Source organism: Mixophyes fleayi, chromosome 4 (assembly GCF_038048845.1).
Source record: "Mixophyes fleayi isolate aMixFle1 chromosome 4, aMixFle1.hap1, whole genome shotgun sequence".
Lineage (NCBI taxonomy): Eukaryota > Metazoa > Chordata > Amphibia > Anura > Limnodynastidae > Mixophyes > Mixophyes fleayi.
In genome coordinates, this window is record NC_134405.1 from 204,253,815 (window position 1) to 204,278,995 (window position 25,181).

Here is a 25,181-nt window from a genome sequence, read left to right on the forward strand (position 1 = left end):
AACCCGCAGTTTAGTAAATCTAGCCCCTGGGTATCACTTCTGTTAATCTGTGACTGGATGGACATCTTCTCTGGCTGCTTAAAATATCTTGTTGACTCATGAACTCTACATTGGTTTGTCCATCTCTGTATATTTAGCAAGTACTCCTGCTGATGTTGAAAGCTGCTAAAATGTGCAGAGCATTTTTGTGTAATGCCATCCAGTGTGAGTTTGCCAGATGATTTAAGGACATGTGTCTTTGGTGTTAAATAGTTCTGTTCCAAATCTAAGCTGTCCAGCATGTACATTGTACTGTTCTGGCTGTGTTTGTGCTGTGGCATTTTTGCAATACAGACTTACTTACAGTACTTATATACAAGAAAAACGTAGGAGCTCGTATGTCCCTTTTCCTGGGTATAGTATCTTATTTTGAATTTGAGTATGTTTGATATGAGAAATTGGCCTGTTGCACTTTTCTGAATGTAATTACACAAAGCAAACATATGATCTGTTTTCTAAAGCTAAGCATTGTCTGATTTATTTATTTTTTGCAATGTTTGTTTTCTCTTCAAATATGTTAAAGGAAATCTGCTTGTTTCTGCTTTGCTAAAGCAATGTGTGTATTCATTTGCTGCTATTAGGGTCTCTTGCTTTTACCTTTTCTTTCTATATAAATGTTCATGGCTGTGTCCTTGTTTAACCTAGTCTACACTCCCCTCTAGAGGATGTCTGAATGTAGGAGGAGCTTTGTCATTGGCTTATTTTTGGTCTCTCTAATTTCTCTGTCTGCAGCAACAGCCAAGAAGAAAAAAACTTGCTCCTGTAATACATGAGGAAGGGGATGTTGTTTGGGCGAAGTTCAGTCGGCGTCCTTGGTGGCCATGTAAGATCTGTGCTGACCCCCAGCAGGATGGAAAAGGTAATGGAGGCTTGTTTATCTCAATGTAACTTTCATTAAATCAAGGGTATGGTTATTGGGAAAGTATTTTTATTTTCAGTGTGTTTATTGCCTTTATGATTCTCCAGCATCAGTGGTAGATTTGTTTTGAATGTAGAAACATCACCTTTTATTCAGAAATTCATTCAAATGTTACAAGCTGTCAAATTTCTTTGAATGTCCATCCCACTTCCAAGTTCACTGACTTAAATCAATGAATAAATTGTCCTGCTGTTAGTATTTCTTTACCATTTTTTCCCCCCTTCATTTAAAATCGCTTATAGAATACCGTACCCTCCCATCCCACCCCATAATTGCAAAACATTTATTACCTAGTTGGCAGTCCCAGCACAGACCAAGCTGATGTAGGTGTTTTTTGCACCTAATCGTTATCAAATCATGTGTAATAGCTGATATGCTAACAAGCATTAGGTTACTTTACAAGAAATAGGTTTTTGCAGAGTCAGGGGAGACCTGGATTGCATCTCTCCTATTGTGACAGTGAGTAGGTTCTTATGTATGTGTATATAAATGTTTAACTGCTACTTGTTGATAGTCATACATGCAAATATTATTACCAGTAAGGTTACTGTGTATGGAGCAGGTCTAAATTTAATTTAGAAACTTCTACTTCTTAGTATATTTAAAACCTAGTACTCCAAATTAAGGCAATACCGTCTGTCTGTACATTATATATGCATACCAGAGCAAACACTGTGTTCATATCGGGAGGTTAAAGAGAACGCCCAAGTCATTAATGGTTAATATCATAGGGCAGACATCTGTATAAATGTACCACTTTTTCATGTTCACTTCTTTGGTTTCATTATACTTTTAAAGTTCATGCCCTTATAATTTATTTTGTGTGCAAACATTCTAATGTTATAATGGGTTGTGTTTTTGTTTTGTTTTTTTCAATATAAGTAAATGCTCTCTAGAGAAACATTTCAATGACTTTTACTGTCTATGCTTTGCGTTTTAGCAATTTTGGCGGTACGGTCTGATTACCTCCAGTGTGTTCATTTGCACTGTTTAGGGGTTGGGGCCTGCTCTCCTTTCTGACATATGCCACTTTCCCCATCATTCTACATGGTCAGCCAATATGTTTAGTTCAGAATTCCTTTGGAAAATACCTCAATGCATTCAGGTAGATGCAATTTTCATGCATGTCTTTTTTTTAATATTATGCGTGAAGACACTGCACCTTTAGAATTGCCACCATTACTCTAAATTTGAACTGATGCCAGAATCAGTTGCAGAAGAAAAGTGGTGCACAAAGCGCCTATGTAATAAACGTGATGCTTGCACATGTTGTAGGCATTGTTCCTCCCGAGTCCCTAGCCCATCAGCATTGATTTAACTCCAGGCATGTGAATGCAGGGTTTGATATGTGGGCATGAAAATTGTCTATGTTTCACTAGCCTAAAGCAAAGGTATTGTCCCAAGCTTTTATTATGCTTTGTAGCACATGTACCCCATTTTGTGTGATATTGTGTTGATCTGTTCACATATAATGCAGGTGTTCTTAAATCATTCCTAAATTGATGCCAAAGTACCTGACTTGTTTTTCTATTTCTACATTTCGTAGAACTGAGCACTAAGAAGCCACCTCGGCAGTATTATGTGGAGACTTTGGGGGAGCTAACCGAGAAGGTTTGGGTAACTGCAAAGGCAGTTGTTCCATTCAAAGGTGTTTATCAGTTTGAAAGATTACCAGATCCACGGCAGCCTCAAAAGCAGAGGGAAGGTTCTAGCAAACGTAAGGTAAGTGCTTTTATAGAGAATCGGTCTTCCAGAACATACACTGTAATGATTTATCTGTATCATTATATATGTGTAGAGAAGGTTATTTTATTTTCAGAACAATAAGATTAATAAAAATATTAAGTGATTATATTTTTCCCTTCTTTATCCCTTTTCTCTGCCACCTACTATATATTGCAGCACCCTGGCTAGAACTCACATCGCAGAACATTCTTGTGACAATTTAATATTGTAAAAAAGGGAAGCAGTAGGATGTGCATTTATTTAGTTGGATAACCCTATATAGATGCCCTGCTGCATTAATTATAGATGCAGTAGCTACCTGTGGTTTAACATGTACTGTTTTTGCTGCTCTTTTCACTGTAAAAAAAATATGTAATATAATAAAAATGTAAATTGCTAAATATTCCTCTTCATTTGCCACAACTGTTTTTTTTTTTTGTTTGTTTTTTTCTTTCTTGTTCTTAGATTCCATCAAAACTCCTATCACTATGGCAGTCAAGCATTGCTCATGCTCAAGATTGCCTTGCCAAAACAGAGTATGGGGATGTTGTGCATCTTGGGAGACCTGCAGATCAACAAGAAGGATATGGTGGGAAAGAGTTCAATGGGACAGTGAACAATGTATTGAATGGCTTTGTAAAGCCTTCTCTGCATAAATCTACCCCACTGCCAGGTACTAAAACAGACTCCTTGAAGAAAAAACAAGGCATAAGCCGTAAGCCAATACATAAAAATGCTGACAAGACCAAACACTTACATGAAGACTCTGCTGTTACACCTCTAAAACCGGCGTCTCCTAAATATTGGTGTAGTGAAATCGGTGATGAAAAATTTACAATGCCACCGTATCGGAGAGAAAGTGATGCCAGGCAAGGATTTAAGGATGCCTACAGCCTTAATAAAGAAAGACGTTCCAATTCAACTTGTGGCGACATGTTTTCCAATGCGTCCTCAGAGAAGTGTCTAAGTAGTGTTGGAATTGTGGAGCGAGGTCCATGTATAGCTGAAACAAAATCTCAGAGTGACTGTGATACCGATGAATCGGAAACAAGTTTCATGAAACCAGCGGTGTCTTTTACAGGAGACAGGCTTAAAAATGAGCCAGGGACCCTCAATCTGTGTCCAATGCGAAGTGTAAGCACCAAAGTGGAATTGTCCACAGGATTAGGTAAAAACACGAAGCGTGTAAGGGATCTCTCTATATCCAGCTCTGTAAAATCTAATAAGAAGCCTGCCAGATCCAAATATTCATTGAATTGCAGCAACTACACAAAATCATCTAATAAAGGTGTGCAACCTCCAGACAGTCCAGGTGTCCAGATTAGTGACTGTGCTCTAAGTCCTAGAGACTCTTCACCAGATACTACAATTGCATCATCAGAATCTGATTCTTCGGTGGTCTCTGAAAACACTTTGGGAGATAACGCTATATCTAAAGATCACCATGATGTAAATATACCTCTAAATGTTGAAGACAAATCCTGTGTAGCAGGGGAGAGCATATATCAAAATCCCAAACATGAAAATTGCAGCATGGACTCCAAAACCTCTCTTAAGTCTCTTATGCCTTCTCCTAGTAAAATTGGGCTTGAGGAAACTATGTGCTCTGATTTGCCCAAGAAGTCTTCTGATTCTTTGGAGATAGAGACAGTGAAGCATGTTGTGCCTGAACTGAAAGAGCCATCCAACTGGACAGGGAAGGAGGACAGTTCTGATAGTACAACCTCTAAATCATCCTCACCCTTAATTTTCCCATCTGCATCTGGGCAGAATAGAATACCCATGGAACCAGATTATAAATTCAGCAGTCTGCTGATGATGCTAAAAGATATGCATGATACAAAAACAAAGGAAAGGCAAATTATGACAGGACAAAATACAACCTTGTCTAGCCCTCCGGAGGTCACAACTGAAAACAATTCGTATGTAGTTTGTAAGCCTTCATCAACTGATGGTGTGAAGTCAGAGCCTACGTCTGATGAAAATACCAGTTCAGGATTAAATAGTAGTTCACTAGCTCATACTGGTAAACCTCAGCCCCTTCTCTCCACAGGTAGTGTGGTTAATCCCAGAAATGTTAATCCTACAACACCTCTCTCAAATAAAAGATTTACAAAACCCTGTATCCTGCAGAAGAGGCGAACCAGTACAGTAGAAATCATAAATGCAGATAATCAGATTTCTCCTCGCAAAGAGACTGTGTCTTCAAATAGCGTAAGCCAAGCTCTTGTTGGTAGTGCACCTAGTAGAACAGCGCTGGAATCTCTCTCCCACTGCAAATTGTCTTCTCAAAAAGATAGACTACCAAAATGTAATATAGAAGCTTTAGCAAGTGATTCTTTAGTACAGTCAACCATTAAAACTCCAAGTATAGCAAAATCTCACCAAAGCCGCACAAGTGAAATGCTTACCGGGTGCAAGGAGGAAACGGAACCAGATTCAGAACTGAGCAATGAGTGCTCCGGGTGGGATGAGTCTGATGACACTAATTATGTTGCACCAAAAAAGCGCTGGCAGAGGTTTAACCAGACTAGTCAAGAGAACCACACCAATGACTTGTCTCCCAAGGCTTGCGTCCTTCCTACAGCAGATCAGAGCGACAAGGACGGAACATCCTCAGAAGTACCTGAGCAACAGGTTCATAAGGCGGCATCTGCAGCACATCAGCTTCCCGATGCTGCAGGGAAATCAAACCCACTATGGCGAGGTATGGATTAGCTATTCTTTTTGTAAGGATTGGTGTCTTTCTTTTTCAGTCTAAAACATGTTTCGTAGTATATACTGATATACTGTGTGCTATGCCTGTTTTGGACACAGCTTTTTGTTCACATTAAGGCATTGTTTACTTGAGCATATTGCTATTTAATTTTTTTTCTGCAATTCTTTTGCATTATAAGCACTTTGTGTGCAAATATTCTTAAATGCTTGTAAAAGGTGGTTTTAAATTATTTTTTTGCCATTTATTTGTTTTACTATGGTGATTTAAAAACAAAATCACAAGTTTTGTTACTTAGGTGCATTAAAAACCCATGTATAGATTAATTATTTTGTTGTCCTTCATTATTTCTACATTAACTCCTATAAGTTGTTACTTTTTGCACTTCCTAATTTGTGACCTGGTGTAGAGTCTGTGTGTACTTGTGTGTGGGCTGGTTTTAAAATCTTGTGATCTGTTTCTAGCACAGGCTTCTTAATATTGATGTGATTTTTAACTGAAAATGCTGAATTAATAAAACTGTCTTGGACATGGAGAGATAGTCTTCCCACATGGCTGGGGGTGTTAAATGTCAATTGACTGCAAAGCTTTGCCTGGATTTTCAACAAGACAATCTAAGTGGTGAGGGGGGAACAGTTTGTTATGGTGGACAAGATACATGAATGGAAATTGTCTTCTAGTTGCTGTGTGATTCTCTAATTCCCTCCGACTCCACCTATCTATTCTGCCTAGTACTGAGTTGCTATGTGGATTGATCAGGCAGTTCTACAGCTAGTGGAAATTAGGGCGTATTTTATTATTGTAATATGTCTGTCTGGTTCTGATGTCTCATACCCACTCTGATATGTTCTGATATTGGAACTGTAGTAAAATATTCTTCCTATACAGCCCAAGGCGCAAGAGATTTGGGCAACTATTCTAGATTCCCCCAACCCACTCGGCTGAAAAGGTAGTTTAGGTTGTATGACTGCCTGTAGAGTGTTGGGTTGTGGTTTTATTACTGGTGGGTGATTGCTGGTAATTATCACTACTGGCAACATAATATTGGGCACTACTATTATTGGTATTCTCTGTACAGCTCCTGCTGATAGGCGGTTCAGAATGTGCTAGTGAGAGCCCTAAGTGCCACTTTTTTTTCATAGTAATACTACAATTTTTTTCTGGTGGAGATCCCAAAACCACAGCAGGTGTAATATTAATAGAAAATGTGTTCTTGTTCATCTTTTTTTAATTAAAATTGAGTGTGCAGCCCTTTGTAGGAGGTGGGGGCTGCATTTGAAGCCCCCTGAATCTAGCAGGTTGCCCACCGGCTTTCCTAAATGTCATAATTTAATAATTGTTATATAAATATGCATAATTTTGTTTTTGTTGTCAGGAGCTAATTGGGGTAAGAAATACCGCAAGAGATCAAGAAAGAGAGCAATTAATTCTGCAGATGAGCATGGGACATTCAGCACTCCAAAGAAAAGGAACTGCAAGCAACCTGTTGCTGCTTCTCTGGTAAGCAAGCATATATAGGTAGGTTTAAATTTTGGTTCTCATTAAGCAACAATGTTGCATGCGAGGGAGCAGCAGGGCTGGGGGTTAAGTATACCCAGGCATTCATCAATAATGTTTATTGAACATTTTTACTGGTGCAGAAAATAAAGCTGGGGAAGGAATTGAGTAACAAATAGTAGGGGTATAAAGGGGGGAGACATTTGTTTACAATATATGGTTTAACAATTGAGCAGAAAGTTTGGGGGTCAGAAACAGTATCAGGATCTGGTGTTATTGAACCCTCTCCTTCAGTAACATATGTCAAGGAAACAATTTTACAATAGGAGAGGAGGGTGAGGTGTAGTAAGGTATATCTAGGATTTCCATGTAAAAACTAAACTGAATTTTGAAAACAATTTTAAGTAAGGTGTTCGGCAGACAATTTTTCCAGTTTTGGGCCATGGATGCCCTGGTTGAGATGAGAATGTCACCCAGTGTATATCTAACATGTTTTGGTATTTGCTCAGAGTAGAAGTGTAGGAGTGTGACCTCTGTTAATAGGGTTATAAATGTAAACCCCTCACCAAAGTTAAAAACAGCCTGCCTAAAGGGACGGATCATGAAAATCATTTCACTGGCGCCAGCATAATTTTGATTGGATAAGCCACATTTTGTATAATCCATCTGTGGTGGGATAGTCTGTTATAAGTTTAACCTTATGAATGGTTTAAACCTTTTGAAAAATTGTAAGGGGGTACAAATATGTTCCTATTGATTAGACTTGAACGTAGTATTAAAGTCGTCTTCACAGCGTGAGAAGGTGATTTGTGGCTGTGGATGAAACTGTACGAAATATCTATATCAAAAGGTGACTACCTCCTTTTCCTGTGCCTTGGTTAAGTCTAGAGAAAACGGGATCTGGGTGATAGGGAAAGGGCTCTTTTTGTTTTAAGAAAGATATGATTGGTTAATGAAACACCCTTCCTATACCACAAATTAAGATTTAGGTTGGGAAGAATGAGTTTTGCTTCGCTAGGAATTTGGTCGATAAATTATAAGTTGGCAAAACTATATTTTTAGTTGAGGCTACCAACCCATCCTAATCTTTTAAGGAGTTGCGTGTTGAGGTTAAGATTTTGCGACACACAGGTCTGAGATGCTATTGCTTGTCTGATAATGGGGGCTACTCAGAATAGGGATCAATATTAAGTGAAATTCTTATGACAGAGAAGAGACCCAGATTCCATGATATTTAAAGCTTAGTGTCCACTGCAAGGAGTGAGATGAAGGTATATAAACCTGGATCTTGCCATGTACAGGGAAAATGCTAGATTTATCCCAGTTGGCTCTAAGATCTGAAAATTGACCGAAGGTGTCTACCACTTCCAGGAGATTAAGCGAGTGAGTAGAGTCAGAAAGGAACAATAGCATGTCAGCATAGAGAGCAATTTTATCTAATAACTCCCCCCTTCTTGCCCCAGCAGGGAGGCCAACAGTAAGACACGTCAGTGGCTCTGTAGCCAGAGCAAACAAGACAGGAGACAGTGGACACCTCTGACGATTGCCCCCTACCCAGACCATACAGGGCTGTAGTATAGCCATTGATGCACATCCTCACTGTTGGAGTGGAATATAATAATTTAATTAATCTAATAAATGTGTCCCCTAGACCAAACTGGCCCAGCACCTCCCATAAGTAGATCCACTCGATTGAGTCAAAAGCTAAGTGACCACATCAAGAGACACCACCACTGCCCCTGGCTCAGCACCATGAACCAACTAGAGATGGATGGACAGGTGGCGTAGATTATTTGTTGTGGATTTTCCCGGCATAAACCCCGTCTGATCTGGGTGCACCAGTTGGCCAATAACAGAATTAAGACGTGTGGCTAGAATTTTGACATCTGAGCCCAGACGTGAAATGGGGCAATGAAATGAGTCGGGAAGTTAAGGATCCTTACCAACTTTGGGGAGCACAACTATGAATGCTTCGGGCTTGGAGGGTGGTAAGGTGCCCAAGTCCAATAGACTGTTAAATGTATCCAATAGTTTGGGGATGGAAAAAAAAAAAATCACTACATTTTTTTTTATATACATCAATAGATATAGCATTGATACCTGGTGCTTTGTTGTTAGGAAATGAGACTATAGCTGCATCTAATTCTTCAACAAATATGGGGGCATTTAGGACTAGGTAGGTGAATTGTTTGCAAACATGCTTCAAGGTGGTTTTACCAGCAAAATGTTTTCAGTCGACCAAAATAGCCAGAATGGTTCCGTTAGCTAGCTCATCTCGATTCAGGTATGCCAGGTATAGGAACTGCCTAGAAAATAGGATGTGACGTTTGGACTTATCATATAAATGGTCCGACCAATTCTGTTGAGCATGACGCCCTGTAAGCCTGTCTTTTCTAGAATGGAAAGCTGTGTTTATTTTAAATAGGGACTATTTGCTGGTGTGTAATTCTTGGGGGCTTTTCTTTCCCATATATGTTCATTATGGAGGAGAGTTTGTAAAAATATTTCCTTGGCAGTAAATATGGATTAGTGCAGAAAATGTTAGCTGCGGTAACAGCATAATTGTAAATGCTGCTAAGCGGCCCAGCCAGAAGACATCATAGTTTAGCCAAGCATTTGTCATATTGAACAAGTGAGCCATTAATGGGATGAGATCAAGGTCATGCATATGCCCCCAAGTTAGGCGGGATCTGAATTCCAAGGTAAGTTAAGGGAACTCTTTTTCCAAGTATATTTAAACGTAGTTTGTAACTTGAGAATATTAAGTGGAAGAGCTGCAGATTTAGTGCCATTAGCTTTGTACAGGGAGACTTCACTATATTGGTCCAAGATACAATATAAAGTCACTAATGAAGTTTCTGTGCCGGTTACAAACAAAAGCACATCGTCCGCAAACAAACAAAGGTTATGTGACAAGGAGTAGTTCTTTCATTGAGGCAGCTCATTAACTGTAGTGACAGTTTTAAATTAAAATATCAATTCTAACAGCAAGAGGGAAGAAAATTGAGAATTATACTCACCGTTAATTTCCTTTACTTGAACTACTCCATGGCAGCCCTTACAATGGGTTAATCCCTAATCAGCTAGTGTAGACAGGAATTATTATGTCCCACCTGGCCCCTATATAAGGTAGCTCATCCTCTTCCTCAGTGTCTTTCATAACTTCCCAAGTTGTGCTATAACATAACTGTCAGAACAAGGGTGGGAAAATATAGGGCTGCCATGGAGTATTTCAAGGAAAGGAAATTAACGGTGAGTATAATTCTCAATTTTCTTTTCCCTACTCCATGGCAGCCCTTACAATGGGATATACCAAAGCAGTACCATAATCGGGAGGGCAATAAAACCAACACCTTAATAAGGTCAAACAGAAAATGTATTCACAGCGCTTGCTAGAGAATCTTTCTTCCAAACTGTGTCTCCTTAGAGACTGAAACATCAAGAAGATAATGCTTAGAGAAAGTGTGCATCGACGACCATCCAGCTACCTTACAGATGCCGTTTGCCGATGCATGAATTCTATGTGCCCAGGAGGTCGCTACTGCCCTAGTTGAATGCGCCTTCAGTATCCTAGGTACTTCGCCCTTTTCCACCTGAAGGCCTGTGCAATCACTTCTCTGATCCACTTTGCCAGTGTGGGTTGGATGGGGCATGTCCTTTGCGAGGACCTTCAGGAAGTCCAAATAGTTGCTTTGTCTTCCTAAGATTTTTTTTGTTTTTTTTAATGTAAGCAGATATAGCTCTCGCCACATCTAGAGTATAAAGACGTGTTTCATCACTATTAGTGGGATGAGGGTAGAGAGATGGCAGAATCAATTCTTGATTGATGTGGAAGGAAGATACAACCTTGGGTAGATACTCTTGATTTGTCCTCAAAATTACTTTATCTTCATAGACATTCAGGAAGGGTTCTTCAAACCATAACGCATGTATGACCCCTATTCGACGAGCCGAAGTGATTGCCACCAGAAGAGCAGCTTCAGAGTCCGCCACCTGAGATATGTCTTGCAAGGGTTCAAAAGGATAAGCTGTTAAGGCGTCCAAGACAACATTAAGGTCCCAAGGGGCTAAGAATGGTTTCAGCCTCGGTCGTAACCTATTCAGTGCCTGAAAAAACTGGAAGACGAGACCTTGAGATGATAACTTGATATCAAGAAGGATGCTAAGAGCAGATACTTGCACCTTTTAACATAGTGGGTGCAAGTCCTTTAACAAAACCATCTTTGAGAAACTAACACATCCGGCACACTGCAGACATGGAATCCTTCGCCATGTCACTTGCCCAACAAATTTAATTTTTCCAATTTCTGTAATGAATGATAGAGGAATTCTTTTTCCTGGCCTGAATTAGAATGTCTTATTTCATCTGAGACCCCTTTGGATTTCAGTAATTGCCTCTGTTTCCACGCCATCAAACTCAGGGAGTTTGGATTTGAATGTAAAACTGGACCATGATGTATGAGGTCTGGCCTGACCGGTAACGGCCATAGATGTTCCAGCAACATTCTCTGTGCTACAGCGAACCAGGGACGCCTCAGCCATGCCGGGAGGACTTCTATCACCTCCACCTTCTCTTTCCTTATTTTCCCAAGTATCTGAGGGATGACTGGAAAGTGGGGAAACACATACCCCAGCTTGAAGTTCCACTTCATTGACAGGGCATCTATCCCTAGGGCCCTGTTGTCTCTGTGACGGGAGTAGAAGAGTGGTACCTTGGCATTGCTTCCTGTAGCCATCAGGTCTATCTGTGGCGTTCCAAATCTGCGTTGTATAAGTTGAAAAACTTCTTTGTTCTGCTCCCCTCTCCAGGGTGGACTTGCTGTCTGCTTAAGTAGTGCGCCACTATGTTGTGTTTGCCTGCTACTTGAAGAGCTGAGAGAGATTTCAATTTCGCCTCTGCCCATTCCGTTAATGCTTTTATTTCGGCCAACGTTGCCCTGCTCTTGGTACCACCTTGCTTGTTTATGAAGGCTACCACAGTCCTGTTGTTGGAGAACACTCATATATGCTTGGTTCGTAGGTAGGGCTGAAAGTACTGGATCGCACGCCAGACCGCTCTCATCTCCAAGATGTTTCCCTGAAAAAAATCTCTCCGTCTCGCCAAGTGCACTGCGTGACCATAGCTTGCATGTGAGCACCCCAGCCTACTGAACTGGCGTCTGTGGTAAGGACACACCAGTCTGGTTCCAAGAGAGTCACACCTTGTTTTCTCAGGCCTGGGAGCTGCCACCAGCGTAAGGACAATCTTGCCGGTCTTGAGAGGTTGAATTTGGAGCCTAGAGACCCCACTGTACGATCCTATTGCGCAAAAGAGATCTGCTTGAAGATCTCTCATATGCCATCTTGCCCACGGGAGGATTCCTATTGTTGAGGAAAACATTTCTAGGAGTCGCAAACATGTCTGTGCTGACACACAAGGTTGCATTTGAACTTTGTGCGCTAAGGACTGGATTTTGTCTGTCCTTTTCTTGAGAGAGGCGGACTTTGTCTGTTCTTGTACTTATTTGCACTCCTAGAAACACAAGCTGTTGTGACCGTGTCAGATGGCTTTTTGATACATTGACCAACCAACCGTGCTGTTGCAGAAACTGGATTACTTGGGCTGTAACCTCCAAGCACTCTTTCCCTGAGTGCCGCTATGAGAACTATAAGGACCTTGGTGAATGTTCCTGGAAATGTAGAAAGGCCAAACGGGAGACAAGTGAACTGGAAGGGACGTCCTTGAATGCAAAATCTCAGAAACTGCTGGTGATGAGGTGTGATTGGAATATTGAAATATGCATCTTTTAAGTCTATTGCTGTCAGAAAATCTCCTATTTCTACCGCCTTGAGAATTGTGTTGAGATTCCATACGGAAATGTCTTGCTCGCATATAGCAGTTGAGAGCCCTTAAATATAGCACTGTCCTGAAGGCACTTGATGGTTTCTGGACGAGGAATAGTCTGGAATAGAACCCCATGTTTTCCTGACTTGACGGTACTGGTACGATAGCTTTTGTTTTCACCAGGCCTCTTAGGCTTTCCTGTAATGCCTGCTGTTCTAGGAAGGACGAAGGACTTCTTAACTGAATAAACTTGTTTCCTACAGTGTAGGTATGGAATTCTATGGCATAGCCCTTGGTAAATATCTCCTGGACCCCCACTTTTTTGTGTGATCTGAATCCAAACTTTTGCAAAGCATGATATCCTGGAAGAAAAAAACAATCATATTCAACGAAGCTTCACACAGGAAATCAATGATTTTCTGCATAACCTCTAAGGATTTAAGAAGATACAATCTATTTATCTTATCCTCAATGTCTGTATGTACAGTACTGGCCCACAGCCTCAGGGCTCTAGATACCGAAGCCATGGCTATCCCAGACTTTAGAGTTATGCCTGAGGAGATGTGTAATTTCCTGAAGGAAGTCTCCATTCTCCTATCCATAGCACTTTAATATACCCCCATCATCCCACAGGAGAGTGGTCTTTGAGGATAAGCCAGCTATGGCTGAATCCACCTTAGGCACAGAACACCATTTCAGCACATCTTCATCCTGAAAAGGGTACATACGATTAAGTCTCCCCATATTATAATCCCTCTCGTCTAAAGCCTGACATTCTGTAGCAATCAAGTCTTTAACCACCTTATGCGTATGGGACACTCTAGATTTTACTTGGTGCTCTGAAAACAATGCATCCTGCGGTTTGATTGGTACTGCTGGCTCTTCAATACCTAAGTATAACATTCATAGTATCCAAATTAAACATCCTGGGATCCTCTTTCACTTCATCCTCACTATCTGACTCCGAATCCCATTCCTGAGCAGAACTGAATGTTTCAGAGGACGGCCCTGGCCTCATTTCCTCCATATCTTCTGCTATAGGGATCCTGTCCCTTATTGTTCTCTGTTCTGGGGCCTGAAACTCTTGCATCGTTTTAACCATCCATGAAAAGAACTGCTTAAATTGTTCAGGGGGACCAGGCTCCTCTACCATTTCCAGGGGTGCATGACACACACAACGGATCAGTACAATATTTCTGTAAACTGCCAGCACAAGCCGCACATACACGAATCTTCAGTTTATATTTCCTTTTTCCCTACACAAGCTCCACAGAGGTACTGTAGACAATAAAAAAATAAAAAAAAAATACTAAGTAAACTATCCTAAGAGTAACCAAAAACCCCTTTTTAAGGGCTTACCTTGGGGTGTCCTTCAGCTTTTTTGGGGCAGGCTCCTGGTCCATAGTGCACTTATCCAGGTAGATGCCAGGTCCTGCAGCATCAAATACTGAGCCTCATAAATGGGCTGCAGCTGCTCAACACGGTGCCTGCTTTTGACCACACCCAGGTGATCGTTAGCAGATTATTTTACACCTGCTTCCCCCCCTGCTTTTCGGAAGGAAATAAAGATCCTGTAGCCTTTGACACTCGGGGGGGGGGGGGGGGGTGCAAATCCTTCCTGGGCTTACCCATGTTTGCGCGCACACGTCCTTGTCCTGCGCGCGCGATTTCAGTGTGCACGCCCGCTGGCAGTCTTGCTAAACTTCAAAGAGGCGGACTTGTCCAGCACTTGCCCTGCTGTACCATACAGCCAGCTCAGAGGAAGGCCAGAAAAACCTCCAGGTTAGCCCTCTCGAATAAAATAAAAAATGTATCAACATACACTCACTACACTACCTGTCCTATACACTGCTGAGAAAGGAAGAAAAGACACTGAGGAAGAGGAGGAGCTACCTTAAATAGGAGCCAGGTGAGACTAAATTCTTCCTGTGTACACTAGCTGATTAGGGATTAAACCATTGTAAGGGCTGCCATGGAGTAGGGAAGGGAAATGTTTTTCATGAAGCTTTTAATATAATGTATTGTCCTTTGGCAACAATTGCGCACAAAAAATGCGAACTTTAAATTTTGTTTCTTTGTTTTGGTTTTCTTGACTGTGTGTGAGACCTCTGATTATAAGAGCCTAGCACAGTAGTCAGTCCTTGCTTCATTCAATCAATTAGCCCATCTCGTGCTACATAGACTGTACATAGCATTCCCATTTAATTATCAATAGAGCAATGTAAAATACCATTGAAACTGAGGGAGGAAAATTATCGACATAACTGCAACTTTATTATGCAGGTATATTTAATCCAACAATAAAAGCAGAAATGTACACAAAATATTATCAAATTATTGACAACTATACTGTCCTGGAAGACTCAATGTTTCTGGATATGAGCATATAATGAGCCTATATAAGTAAATATTTTGGGTCATATTGTTGTATAATTGTATATGATGCGTTTTGACTAAATTCCTTTTCAAAAAAAATGTCACAGCCTTTATTCACCAAAGTGAAAGCCGAGTTGGGTTGCCAAGCTGATAAACCTGTGAGTGAACCTGATATCACTATGTCTTCACCCTCAACTGGCGATGCAGATGGTTACTCAGATGTAGACAAGAAATCCTCAAGACCAACCACCACTGACCTCTGCATCAAAGCAGAGCAGATGTCTGTCCCCTTATCTTCAAATGTCTCTGAACAACCTGACTTTGGAGCCATATCTCCTGGGACAAAACCAGGTAAGCTATGCTCCTCAATGCATGTTTACCGGTATTATATTAGAGGTGTTGCTTTCACTTTTTATAAAAGAAATACTTCAGATATCTAATACTTCACTTGTGGATCTTTAAATCGCATACTCATAAGGTACCAGGGAATGGAGGTTAGAACCACTTCTTGCTTTAATAATAATAAGTAACAATTTAGTGTGGCCAGTATCATGGAGGTAATTTTTTTTAGCATTAAGGAGTCTAAAATATTGAATATCTTGAAAAGGCGTTTTTTGTTTTGTTTTTGGCAGACACATTGACATGGGAACTTAATTTTCTGTATGACTTGCAATGCTAAATGTAACCGTTTCTGTGGTGTTCTGACTGGAGATGCCAGCAGCACCGCCAAGATGCCATCACTAAGATGATGGCTTGCGAATAGTACTGGTCAGGCCAGTTTGTGGCAAGAAAACTGGTTTCTTATTTTATGATCTTACACACAAAACAATTTTGATACAAAGTAAGTTTACTTTAGGGTAATTATAGTATTCAGGGGTTAGACCGCACACCTAATACCTATCTAAATCATAAATAACCTGAAACCATGCGAGACACTGGTCACTTTGCATGGAATCCTTCTGATCCTCACACCAGCATACACTACAGCAACAGGGACACAGAACTTTTCTGCTTCCCTCACAAAGTTCCAGATAAACAACTCAAAGTCCCCCTTTGCACAGTTTTATACATTTCTCCCAATTCTTTCTGTGTGGGTACACATTACATAGATTTGGAGGCACACAAAATAAGGTACTCCCTGGGATCAGGTGTTAATTTACACTTTAGGATACATGCAAATCAAAAGCCTTGGACCAAAATACTAGAGTTGTGGCTCAAACACTCCGGGCCTGACATTAAGGAATGTAAGGCAAAAAAAAAAGGAGTTACTTTGCTCCTTGGCAAAACCATGTTGCATTTGAAAGGAATTTAAAATGTGATGGCATATTTATAATTGCAGTAGGACATGTCCTTGATCAACTTTAAATTTCTGTGTGCAAATAAAGCGATCAAGTATTTGTGTGCTACATGAAAAAACAGCCAGTATTTAACTTATGTGCAAAATAATAAACTAATTTGCACCTCTTGCAATGTAACATGGTTTGTCCAGGAGGAAACTTACTTCTTTTTTTTGCTTTACTTTGGTTAATGAATCAGGACCACCATGTTTAAAATCATTGAATGAGTTGCGCAATACCCTTGAAAACATAAAGGGAAGAATTTTGGCTACTTTTTAAATGTTTGTCTAGTCTATTATACCACCTCAATAACATCTTGTATGTAGTGTCTTTTTAAGATACTAATAAAAATCTTTTTTACTGCAATCCAGTCAGGAGTGTAACCTATATCATTTACTTTCCAAATTAAACTTAAAAGAAGGGGAAAGATCTTGCATGGATAGTAAATGTAAATCTCTTGTCGAGATCAGGCCTTCTTTAATTGGCCTTATCCCTAAGTTTTTATATAAAAGTTTTGGAGAACAGTACAGAATTGGTTTGTAATAGCTTCATCAGGATGTACAGGAGCTCTACAATGTCATGCTGAAACTAAGCTTAACCACATTGATGGTTGTCCACAACTGATTGCTAATTGAAAGCTGATTCTCTACCAAACTTTCTATTTTACACCCAGTGTATGTTCTGTGGTGGGTTGCAACAATATATAAGTTCCGCCAATTGAGCAGCTTTATAATATAACTGCAAATTGTGCACAGTCAACCCCCTGTAGTCAATGGGTGAAAAGAGTGTTACTCATAATTCTATGAAGTGTGTTATGCCAAATAATGTTTAACATTGCACTTTGTATCTTAGTCAATGTATGTTTTTAGTTGGGAAAAACACTAATAATGCAAGCCAAGCAAAAGGGTTACCATAAGAAGTAATCCAATTAGCTTAGTAAATTGGACAGATATGAAAGGATTCAATACTGTGAAGGCAAAATCATCTCTCTAGATTGACTCCTTATGTTCCACTTGCAGTAGATATAAAACCTTTACACACCCTTTTTAGAATTGCATGTTTTTGTGATGGTAATGCCTGAAATGACGATAATCATGTCCGACCTCTTTCCACCTTTTAATGTGTCCTTGCTATAACAAAATTCAAGTGAAAAACATATATTCTTTAGGAAAAATAAGTGAAAATATAAAACCTAGAATATCGGTCATATATATGTGCACACTTTAATAATGGTGCTTTATCTGTGTTAAGAGTTAACCAACCTCATTCAAACTAATGTTTAAAGGTAATTAGCATACATCCACCACCAATGAAAGTGATTGTGAGTACCTCAATTAAAGTTCAGCACTTGAATTTCTCAGTGTTTTACAAAAAAAGTCTATAATTACCAAACAAGAAGTGTATCCTATCTAGTGCACCGTGTTACCCCCGCACCCCACCGACACGTCGCAGCGCTAAGTCTTTTACCGTTAATGCGGTAATATTGGCACAGATTTCTGCTTGCGGGTCCCTGAGCCGAGAGCAAAAAGCCGGTGTTGGAATTACCGTACTAACGGTAATTGCGTGCACTATTACCGTAATATCTGTAATAGTGCACAATCCACTCTACTTTTTACAGGAACGTGGCCAATTGAAGTCCCCCTCCTCCCCCGCTCTTGGATTAGATTATCAAGCAAGTACTCAGATAGTCCAGTCACACAAGACAGAATTTATTGAGGTCAAATCCATTACCACTAATCTCGGGCATTTATGCATGCAATTCCTTATGTCATATGACTCGGATGCAGAGGCTGTGGTGGGGTCACTTGACGCAGCAAAGCCTTCGATTTGGTGCAATGGGATTTCTTATAATGAAAGGTTTTGTTATGGGCCCCGAGTTCATTTGTTGGGTTAAGCTACTATATTTGACGGCAACAGCCAGGATAGATGTAAATGGATGTGTATCTAGTCACTTTATTTTAGGCAGAGATGCTAGACAAGGTTGTCTCCCCTCTTCTGCATTGTTCACCCTAGCCATAGAACCCTTGGCTTTTGCAGTTGATCACACCCGAAGACACATCATCATTTATTTATATAGCGCCAACATATTCCGTAGCGCTTTACAATTTGGGACAAACATAATAAACACACTGGGTAAAACCGACAAAGAGGTGAGAAGGCCCTGCTCGCAAGCTTACAATCTATGGGACAATGGGAGATTGACACACGAGGTTAAGTCTACATTTTGCATTTTGGCCCAGCCAGACTGCAAAGGTAAGTTGACTCATAAGCTAAATGATCCAGTCACACAACAATGTTGGTCAGGGGGTAGTTGTTTTGTGTGAAATTGTGTAACAGGCTAAAGGTAGCGAGGTTAAGAGGGTGGCTGAGGAATATTATAAGCTTGTCTGAAGAGGTGGGTTTTCAGAGAATGCTTGAAAGTTTGTAGACCAGAGGAGACTCTTACTGTGCGAGGGAGAGAATTGTGGGATGAAACCCGTGCCAACACGGGGAGAACATATAAACTCCACACAGATAAGGCCATGGGCGGGAATCTAATTCATGAGCCCAGTGGTGTTGGGGTGAGGCATGAGTGCTAACCACTAAGCCACCATGCTACCCACAGATGATTCTCTTAACAATATAATAACTTTAGTTGATGGCTTTGGACGTTCAGGCCTCAACATGAATTTGTATAAGTCTTCTGTGTACGATGGAAGACCTTAAGGGGGAGGGGCACAACACCGTCTACAGTGGATGCAAAAGTTTAAATATTTGGTGATCTGGATATCTAATAATGAGACTATACAACCTTTAATATTGACATTGTTATTGAATATATGAAGTCTAAAATACATATATGGAGAAAAATCCCTTTGTCCATGGCCAGTAGAGTAAACCTAATAAAAATGTCTATGTCCACTATAGCATGTGTAGGTATATAACCCCTTGTGTAGGTATATAACCCCTGGTCATGTCTTTCAACTCAAATTAACAAATATTTTTCTTCCCTGGTCAAGGGGAAAAGAATGTCAAGAATCAAAATATGTACACTATGTAGAAGCCACAAGTGACAAGCGTATCTAAAAGAATGGATTTGCGACTCACCTGGAGGAACTTTGCCACACTTGCTCGAGATCGGGTTCTTGCATACCCCTCTTCAGACACTACTAGGGCCAAAATATTCAAAAACGCTGGTAATGGAAATTGCGAATCTGGAGCACAAAATTATAGGTGGTGTAGGCCCAAACCCAGATGCACCCATTGGAAAAAGATATGGTATAAATTTGGAGTATCGTCAATTGGTCAACTATAGATTAGTCAGTTGAAAGTCCTTGAACAATTGAAGAGTTTGCGATTCCCCCTATTACTAGGTTTATATTTGTGCACTCACTTGATACCTACCTGAGTAAACCAGTATCCCAATATTTGTCTAACATGATCGTTTTGGATTAGTTGATCATAGCCGAGACAGATTTTCATAAATGGGTGGCTTTGTGGGGAATGAATAATTTGTCCACACTATCATCATCACCACCACTTATTTATATAGCGCCACTAATTCCGCAGCCCTGTACAGATAACTTATTCACATCAGTCCCTGCCCCATTGGAGCTTACAGAATAAATTCCCTAACATACTTACAAATGCAGACACACGGACTAGGGTCAATTTGATAGCAGCCAATTAACCTGGCAGTATGTTTTTAGAGTGTGGGAGGAAACCCACGTAAACACGGGAGGAACATACAAACTCCTCACAGATAAGGCCATGTTTGGGAATTGAACTCATGACCCCAGTACTGTGAGGCAGAAGTGCTAACCACTTGGCCACCGTGCTGCCCATAGCAGAAACTCTGATTACGGTGGACCAAATCAAGGATACAATCGTTGAAAAAAATAAATAAATATAGATATAGATAGATAGATCTATAGATCTATCTATCTATCTATCTATATAATTACTTGTGTGCACCACTGTTTTTATGCCCGAATCCATGCCTCTAAAAGCAGTCTAATTATGTTTTAATTTAAGTTTGTATATTGTATAGAACCTGCTAGATATATTGTATTATGCGCTATACATTATATGATCATGTTGCATAGGGCAACAGTCTGCAGACCTGAAAACTCATACAATGAAGATATTGTTAATTTAAATGTGAAAGGTCTCCGTTTTCTTTTAGAGAGCGTTTCATTTTTTTTCTCAGTAGTGCAGCTAATGAGCCGTACCAATATTAAAAAATATTTGACAAAACAATAATGTACCTAGGGATAGTTAGCAGTTAGATTTCTAAAAATAAATCAAATCTTTAGGGTTTTTATATTTATTTTGTTATAAAATTCATAAACCTCAGTGTCAGGGTGACTGCTTGTCTTTTCATAAGAGCCTGAAAGCAATCTGGGCGCAGTGCTTTCCCAATCATTGGCCTTTGCCATCTCCTGTGCTCTGCTTTTAGTGTTGAGGGACAAGAGATCTGCATCCAATTATTGTGGACACTTCAGGTCTGCAAAAAATACAGTCTCAAAAAGCAACATTATTTGGCTAGGGATATGCAAACAATGTAGCATGCGAACAGTTAAATTCTTTAGGTGTATAAGTGGGTCTTTGGCTGGATAGGCAACCTAATTACTTTTACTGGTTGACAACAATGTGCTGTTCTTTTTCTGAGATGTACATGGACAACCATCTTGCTCTTGTGAGCTGCCCAGAGAACAAAAAAAAAGAAAACGTAAAAGAAATCCAGAGGGGAGAGGGAGTTGAGGCAGGGATGTCAGTATAGGGATGGGAGGGATATAAAAGAGGGGGTGGAGTGAAAGTGAGTGAGATGCTTAGTTTTCCGGATATGGATGGATGAGGAGCTATACATTGATAACTTTGTGGTATCAAAGAATTCAGTCCTAGCATTCCAAACTGTTGAGAACTGATTTGGTCCGAGCAATAATCATGCTACTGATGTGCTCATCTTTTCCAATTCTTGGTGATCAGACATCTTGCTGATGTAAGTATCTGTCTAGCGAGCTTTCAGATCTGTCTAGGTGTTACAGGAGTAGACCTGGGAGAAGACAGTAAAAATGGTTTGGTTGAGGGTTTTATATGTATGATCTTGTATAACCGTTCCTTGATCTTGTGCCAGAAGGGCACAATTTTTGGACAACTCCACCAAACATGTGACAGAGTTCCCCAGGTTTTTGCAATTCCTCCAAAAGGGGTTAGAGGAGGACCGCTAGATTGCGACCGATACCATCTAAATAAAAGCTTATTTGAGTTTTCTTTAATACAGGTGCATATTGAGGATTTTGCAACTGCCTCACCAATATGAGACTGTTCCACTGGGTCAAGAGTCTCATCCATGTCCGATTCCCAATGGAGGTCATGTTGGAGTAACGGAGAATAAAAGGTGGAGATAAGGCCTCTGGATGAAGCTCTACGAAGACAAAGTGCTTCTAGTGGAGTAGATTGATAGGGAGTTTAAGAATTTATCTTGCTATTATAGAGATGGCATATCTGAAGATATTGATGAAAGGTGAAGTTGATTGCGGAGCTCAGGGAACTCCGGGGGAAAAAAAAGCCAGAAGGAATTATATCAGGGAGAAATTTTAAATTGTGTTTGATCCAGTCTGCATAAACTATAGGGTCTAGACCTGGTAGGAAATATGGGTTATGCCATAAAGGTACCATACTCTCCGGGTTGTCAATTAGGCAGAATGAGCGAACACAATATTTTTTAGATAAAGTGTGAGATTCAAATTGTAGGAGGTAGTTGTTCTGGCTTGACCCCAAAGACTTGTTCCCTATGCACCAAAGTGAAATGTGATATCCACATGGCAAGGACTTTGTTTTAGGTTATCAGTCGGGGTGGGGGGTATGTAGTTAGCAGCAAATAATTCTTGTTAATGTTTGGTTAGATAAATCCCCACATACTTAATATTTGGGGCTTGCCAATCAAATTTGAAAGTGCTTTTCAACTGTTTCTGAGCATCAGGGTATATATTGAGACAGAGAGCCTCTGTCTTATCTGTATTGATCTTAAAGTTCGATAGGCAGCCATACTCTCAGCTCATTCAAGTAGTACTGGGATAGGGACATTTGGGTTTGTTGTTGTTTTACAAGGACATTATTTGCGTAAAGAACAAGCTTTTGCTCTCGAAGACCTAACAGGATGCCTGAACTATGTCTATTACAAATTTAGGCTGCCAGCGGCTTCATCATCAAGGTAAAGAGGAGGGGTGGCACATGGCAACCCTGTTTCATACCATTTTTAATTGGGAATGAGAGGGAGGAGCATCCATTAGCAAGAACCGAGGCACTGGGATTGAAGTATAGAGGCTGTGCCTGATACCGGAGAGAACTTGCTGAATGAAGGGCTAATAAACTTTCTTGAAAACTTTTAGTGCGTCTAGGGCCGTCACCAAAGCGGAGATTACTGACTGGTTAGCGACATGAATAAATCTAATGGCTTTCCTTGGTGTTATCCGCTGTCTGCCAAACGGGGTTAAAACCACTGTGAATTAGCAAGCCTATTTGCTGAAAGTTTAGCAAATAAATTTAGGTAAATGTTTAAGAGGGAGATAGGTCGATAACTTGCACATAAGTTTGGAATTTTTGCCCTCGTTATGGATTACTACAATGTTTGCTCCGCTGGTGGACCCTTCAAAGAAAAATATAATTAAACATGTCTAAAAGTAGGGGCATAAGACCAGCAGCATTTTCTTATAATAGATTGATGTAAAGTCATCATTTCCTCGCAAAAGTCAGACCATGGACGAAACTCATCGGAAATCTTCACTAGAGACTGACATCTGCTTGTCTGCAGCTCTATTACGAATACCCTCAGCTTATTTCTATCTGCATGAATATAAGATTAACCCTGAATATATAATATAGTAATTGTCGATGCATACTTCACTATGTAGCAGTCTTTTCCCTTGAGCCGTCAACTCGCGCATGCGCAGGGAGAGAACACCACAGATCACACCGGAGAGGAGATTAAGAAGAATCTGAAGGCTTCCACCACCTATCGCAAAACACGACTATCACACCTACAAGTTAATTATAATCCACTCACACCATGCATGGGTCTGCACGCAACAAAATGACAGACATCTTGGCAGCACAACCAGCAGTCCAGCTACCTGGTAGATGCTGACCATACGTTTGCATTAATTCGCTGTAGTTTTGAACCAGCAGAAGAATTGAGACTTCTGGCATTCACCAACTCTTAATTTCTTGAATATATAGATAAATAACCACTAATTTCAGCGCTCTATATACCAAAATCCTAAATAAAGAGGTATACAACCTACAAAAATAATATATAATACTAAATCAAGACATTCAGCGCTCAATGGTACTCCTAGATGAAAGAACAGGATTCAATATCAATATAAGCACATATTCATCAAATTAATTTATTGTTTATAGGAGGTTTGTGCGAGTGCTTATCATTTGAGTCCCGAAGCATTGTGAGATGTGAGTGACCACTATGAAAGCGCTTTATTTTTATTTAATGTTTCCAAAATAGAACTGTCCTTAATCCGATCTTCATAATTCCCCTTAAGTTGTTTTGCTGTGTTATGTAGCCCATATTGGGTGTTTTTATGATTTGATTTGAGTTCAGGATTAAATGGTGTTTTAAATCCAAAAACTTCCCATCTTCCTACCATGTTTGCGACCCCACACGTAAAAAGAGTGGTGTAGCCATTATGGTTTCTTTAAACTTTACATTTAAAGTTTCCAACGTTGTCAGGGATTCAAATGGACATTATATCATCCAAACCAGAGACCTAAATAATATCCCATACAGTGCCCATAGGAGGAGTAGAATGGTCTTGCAGGGAGATTTTAATACTACACTTGATAATCATCTGGGTAGATCCAAATTCCCCCTACTCAAATCGAGTCAACAGGCTGGTGTCTCCTCACCCATCATCTCTTGGCTGATGCATGGAGAGTGAAAGAACTACCCACTAGGGATTACACATTCTACTCTCATGTCCGCATAGATCACATGCAGTTGGACGTGATCCTTCTGGTTGGTGGTGGTGGTGGTGTTCAGGATATCTTGGGTGCTGCTATGTTCCCAGCACATGGTTGGATCTTGGGCTGGTTATGGTGGACTTTAAGAGTCCTCAGCCTGGAGTGCAGCAACTTACTTGGTACCTAAATTAAAGAATTCTACTTAACCCCCAGTTAACATTGCAACTTGATACTGAGATATGACTCGACAATCTCGCCTATGCTACTCTAGGATGCCTAAAAGGTTGTGATTTGAGGTGGCTTAATAAGAGCAACCATTTATACGGAGATAGTTGGGTCGCAGAAACTGCTTGACACATCTGAAATATATGCTCAGTTAGATAGGATCAAAAGTTCTACTGAGGCTCTGAGGAGGACTGTGGCAAGCTGAGGGTGAGCTAAATCTTTTGCTTTTCGCCAAGGCTTAAATTATTAAATTAGACCTCTTTCAAAAAAGAACAAAAGACGGATAGCTGATGTTGACCAGACTGAGGTGAATATTCTCACAACACAACATTCTTACTGTTAAATCCAACTCTGGTAAAATGACCCTAATGAGATAAGAGGAATTCAAGTAATTCTACAATATAACACCGCACAAAATGCATGCACCTCCCCTCCTGTGGAATCAACCCAGAATTTTCTGTCTTAGTGCAATCTGGCCAGATTCGCCAAGCGAGCTCTAGTTGCCGGGTGTGGAGATCACAGCTCAGGAAATCTCAAACCTCCTTAAAAACAAACAAGGTTCCA

The 25,181-nt window shown here is 40.2% G+C and overlaps 1 protein-coding gene across 3 annotated transcripts in view; it reads left to right on the forward strand.

Annotated features, from left to right (window-relative positions):
* Window positions 1-25,181, forward strand: part of NSD1 (nuclear receptor binding SET domain protein 1) — a 78,818-nt gene that overhangs the window by 9,610 nt on the left and 44,027 nt on the right. For all 3 annotated transcript variants that reach the window (XM_075209159.1, XM_075209158.1, XM_075209157.1), the window contains exons 3-7: window positions 772-898; window positions 2,505-2,680; window positions 3,149-5,390; window positions 6,775-6,899; window positions 15,204-15,447. In XM_075209159.1, the coding sequence (XP_075065260.1) occupies window positions 772-898; window positions 2,505-2,680; window positions 3,149-5,390; window positions 6,775-6,899; window positions 15,204-15,447 (2,914 nt within the window). The remainder of the gene's footprint in view (window positions 1-771; window positions 899-2,504; window positions 2,681-3,148; window positions 5,391-6,774; window positions 6,900-15,203; window positions 15,448-25,181) is intronic.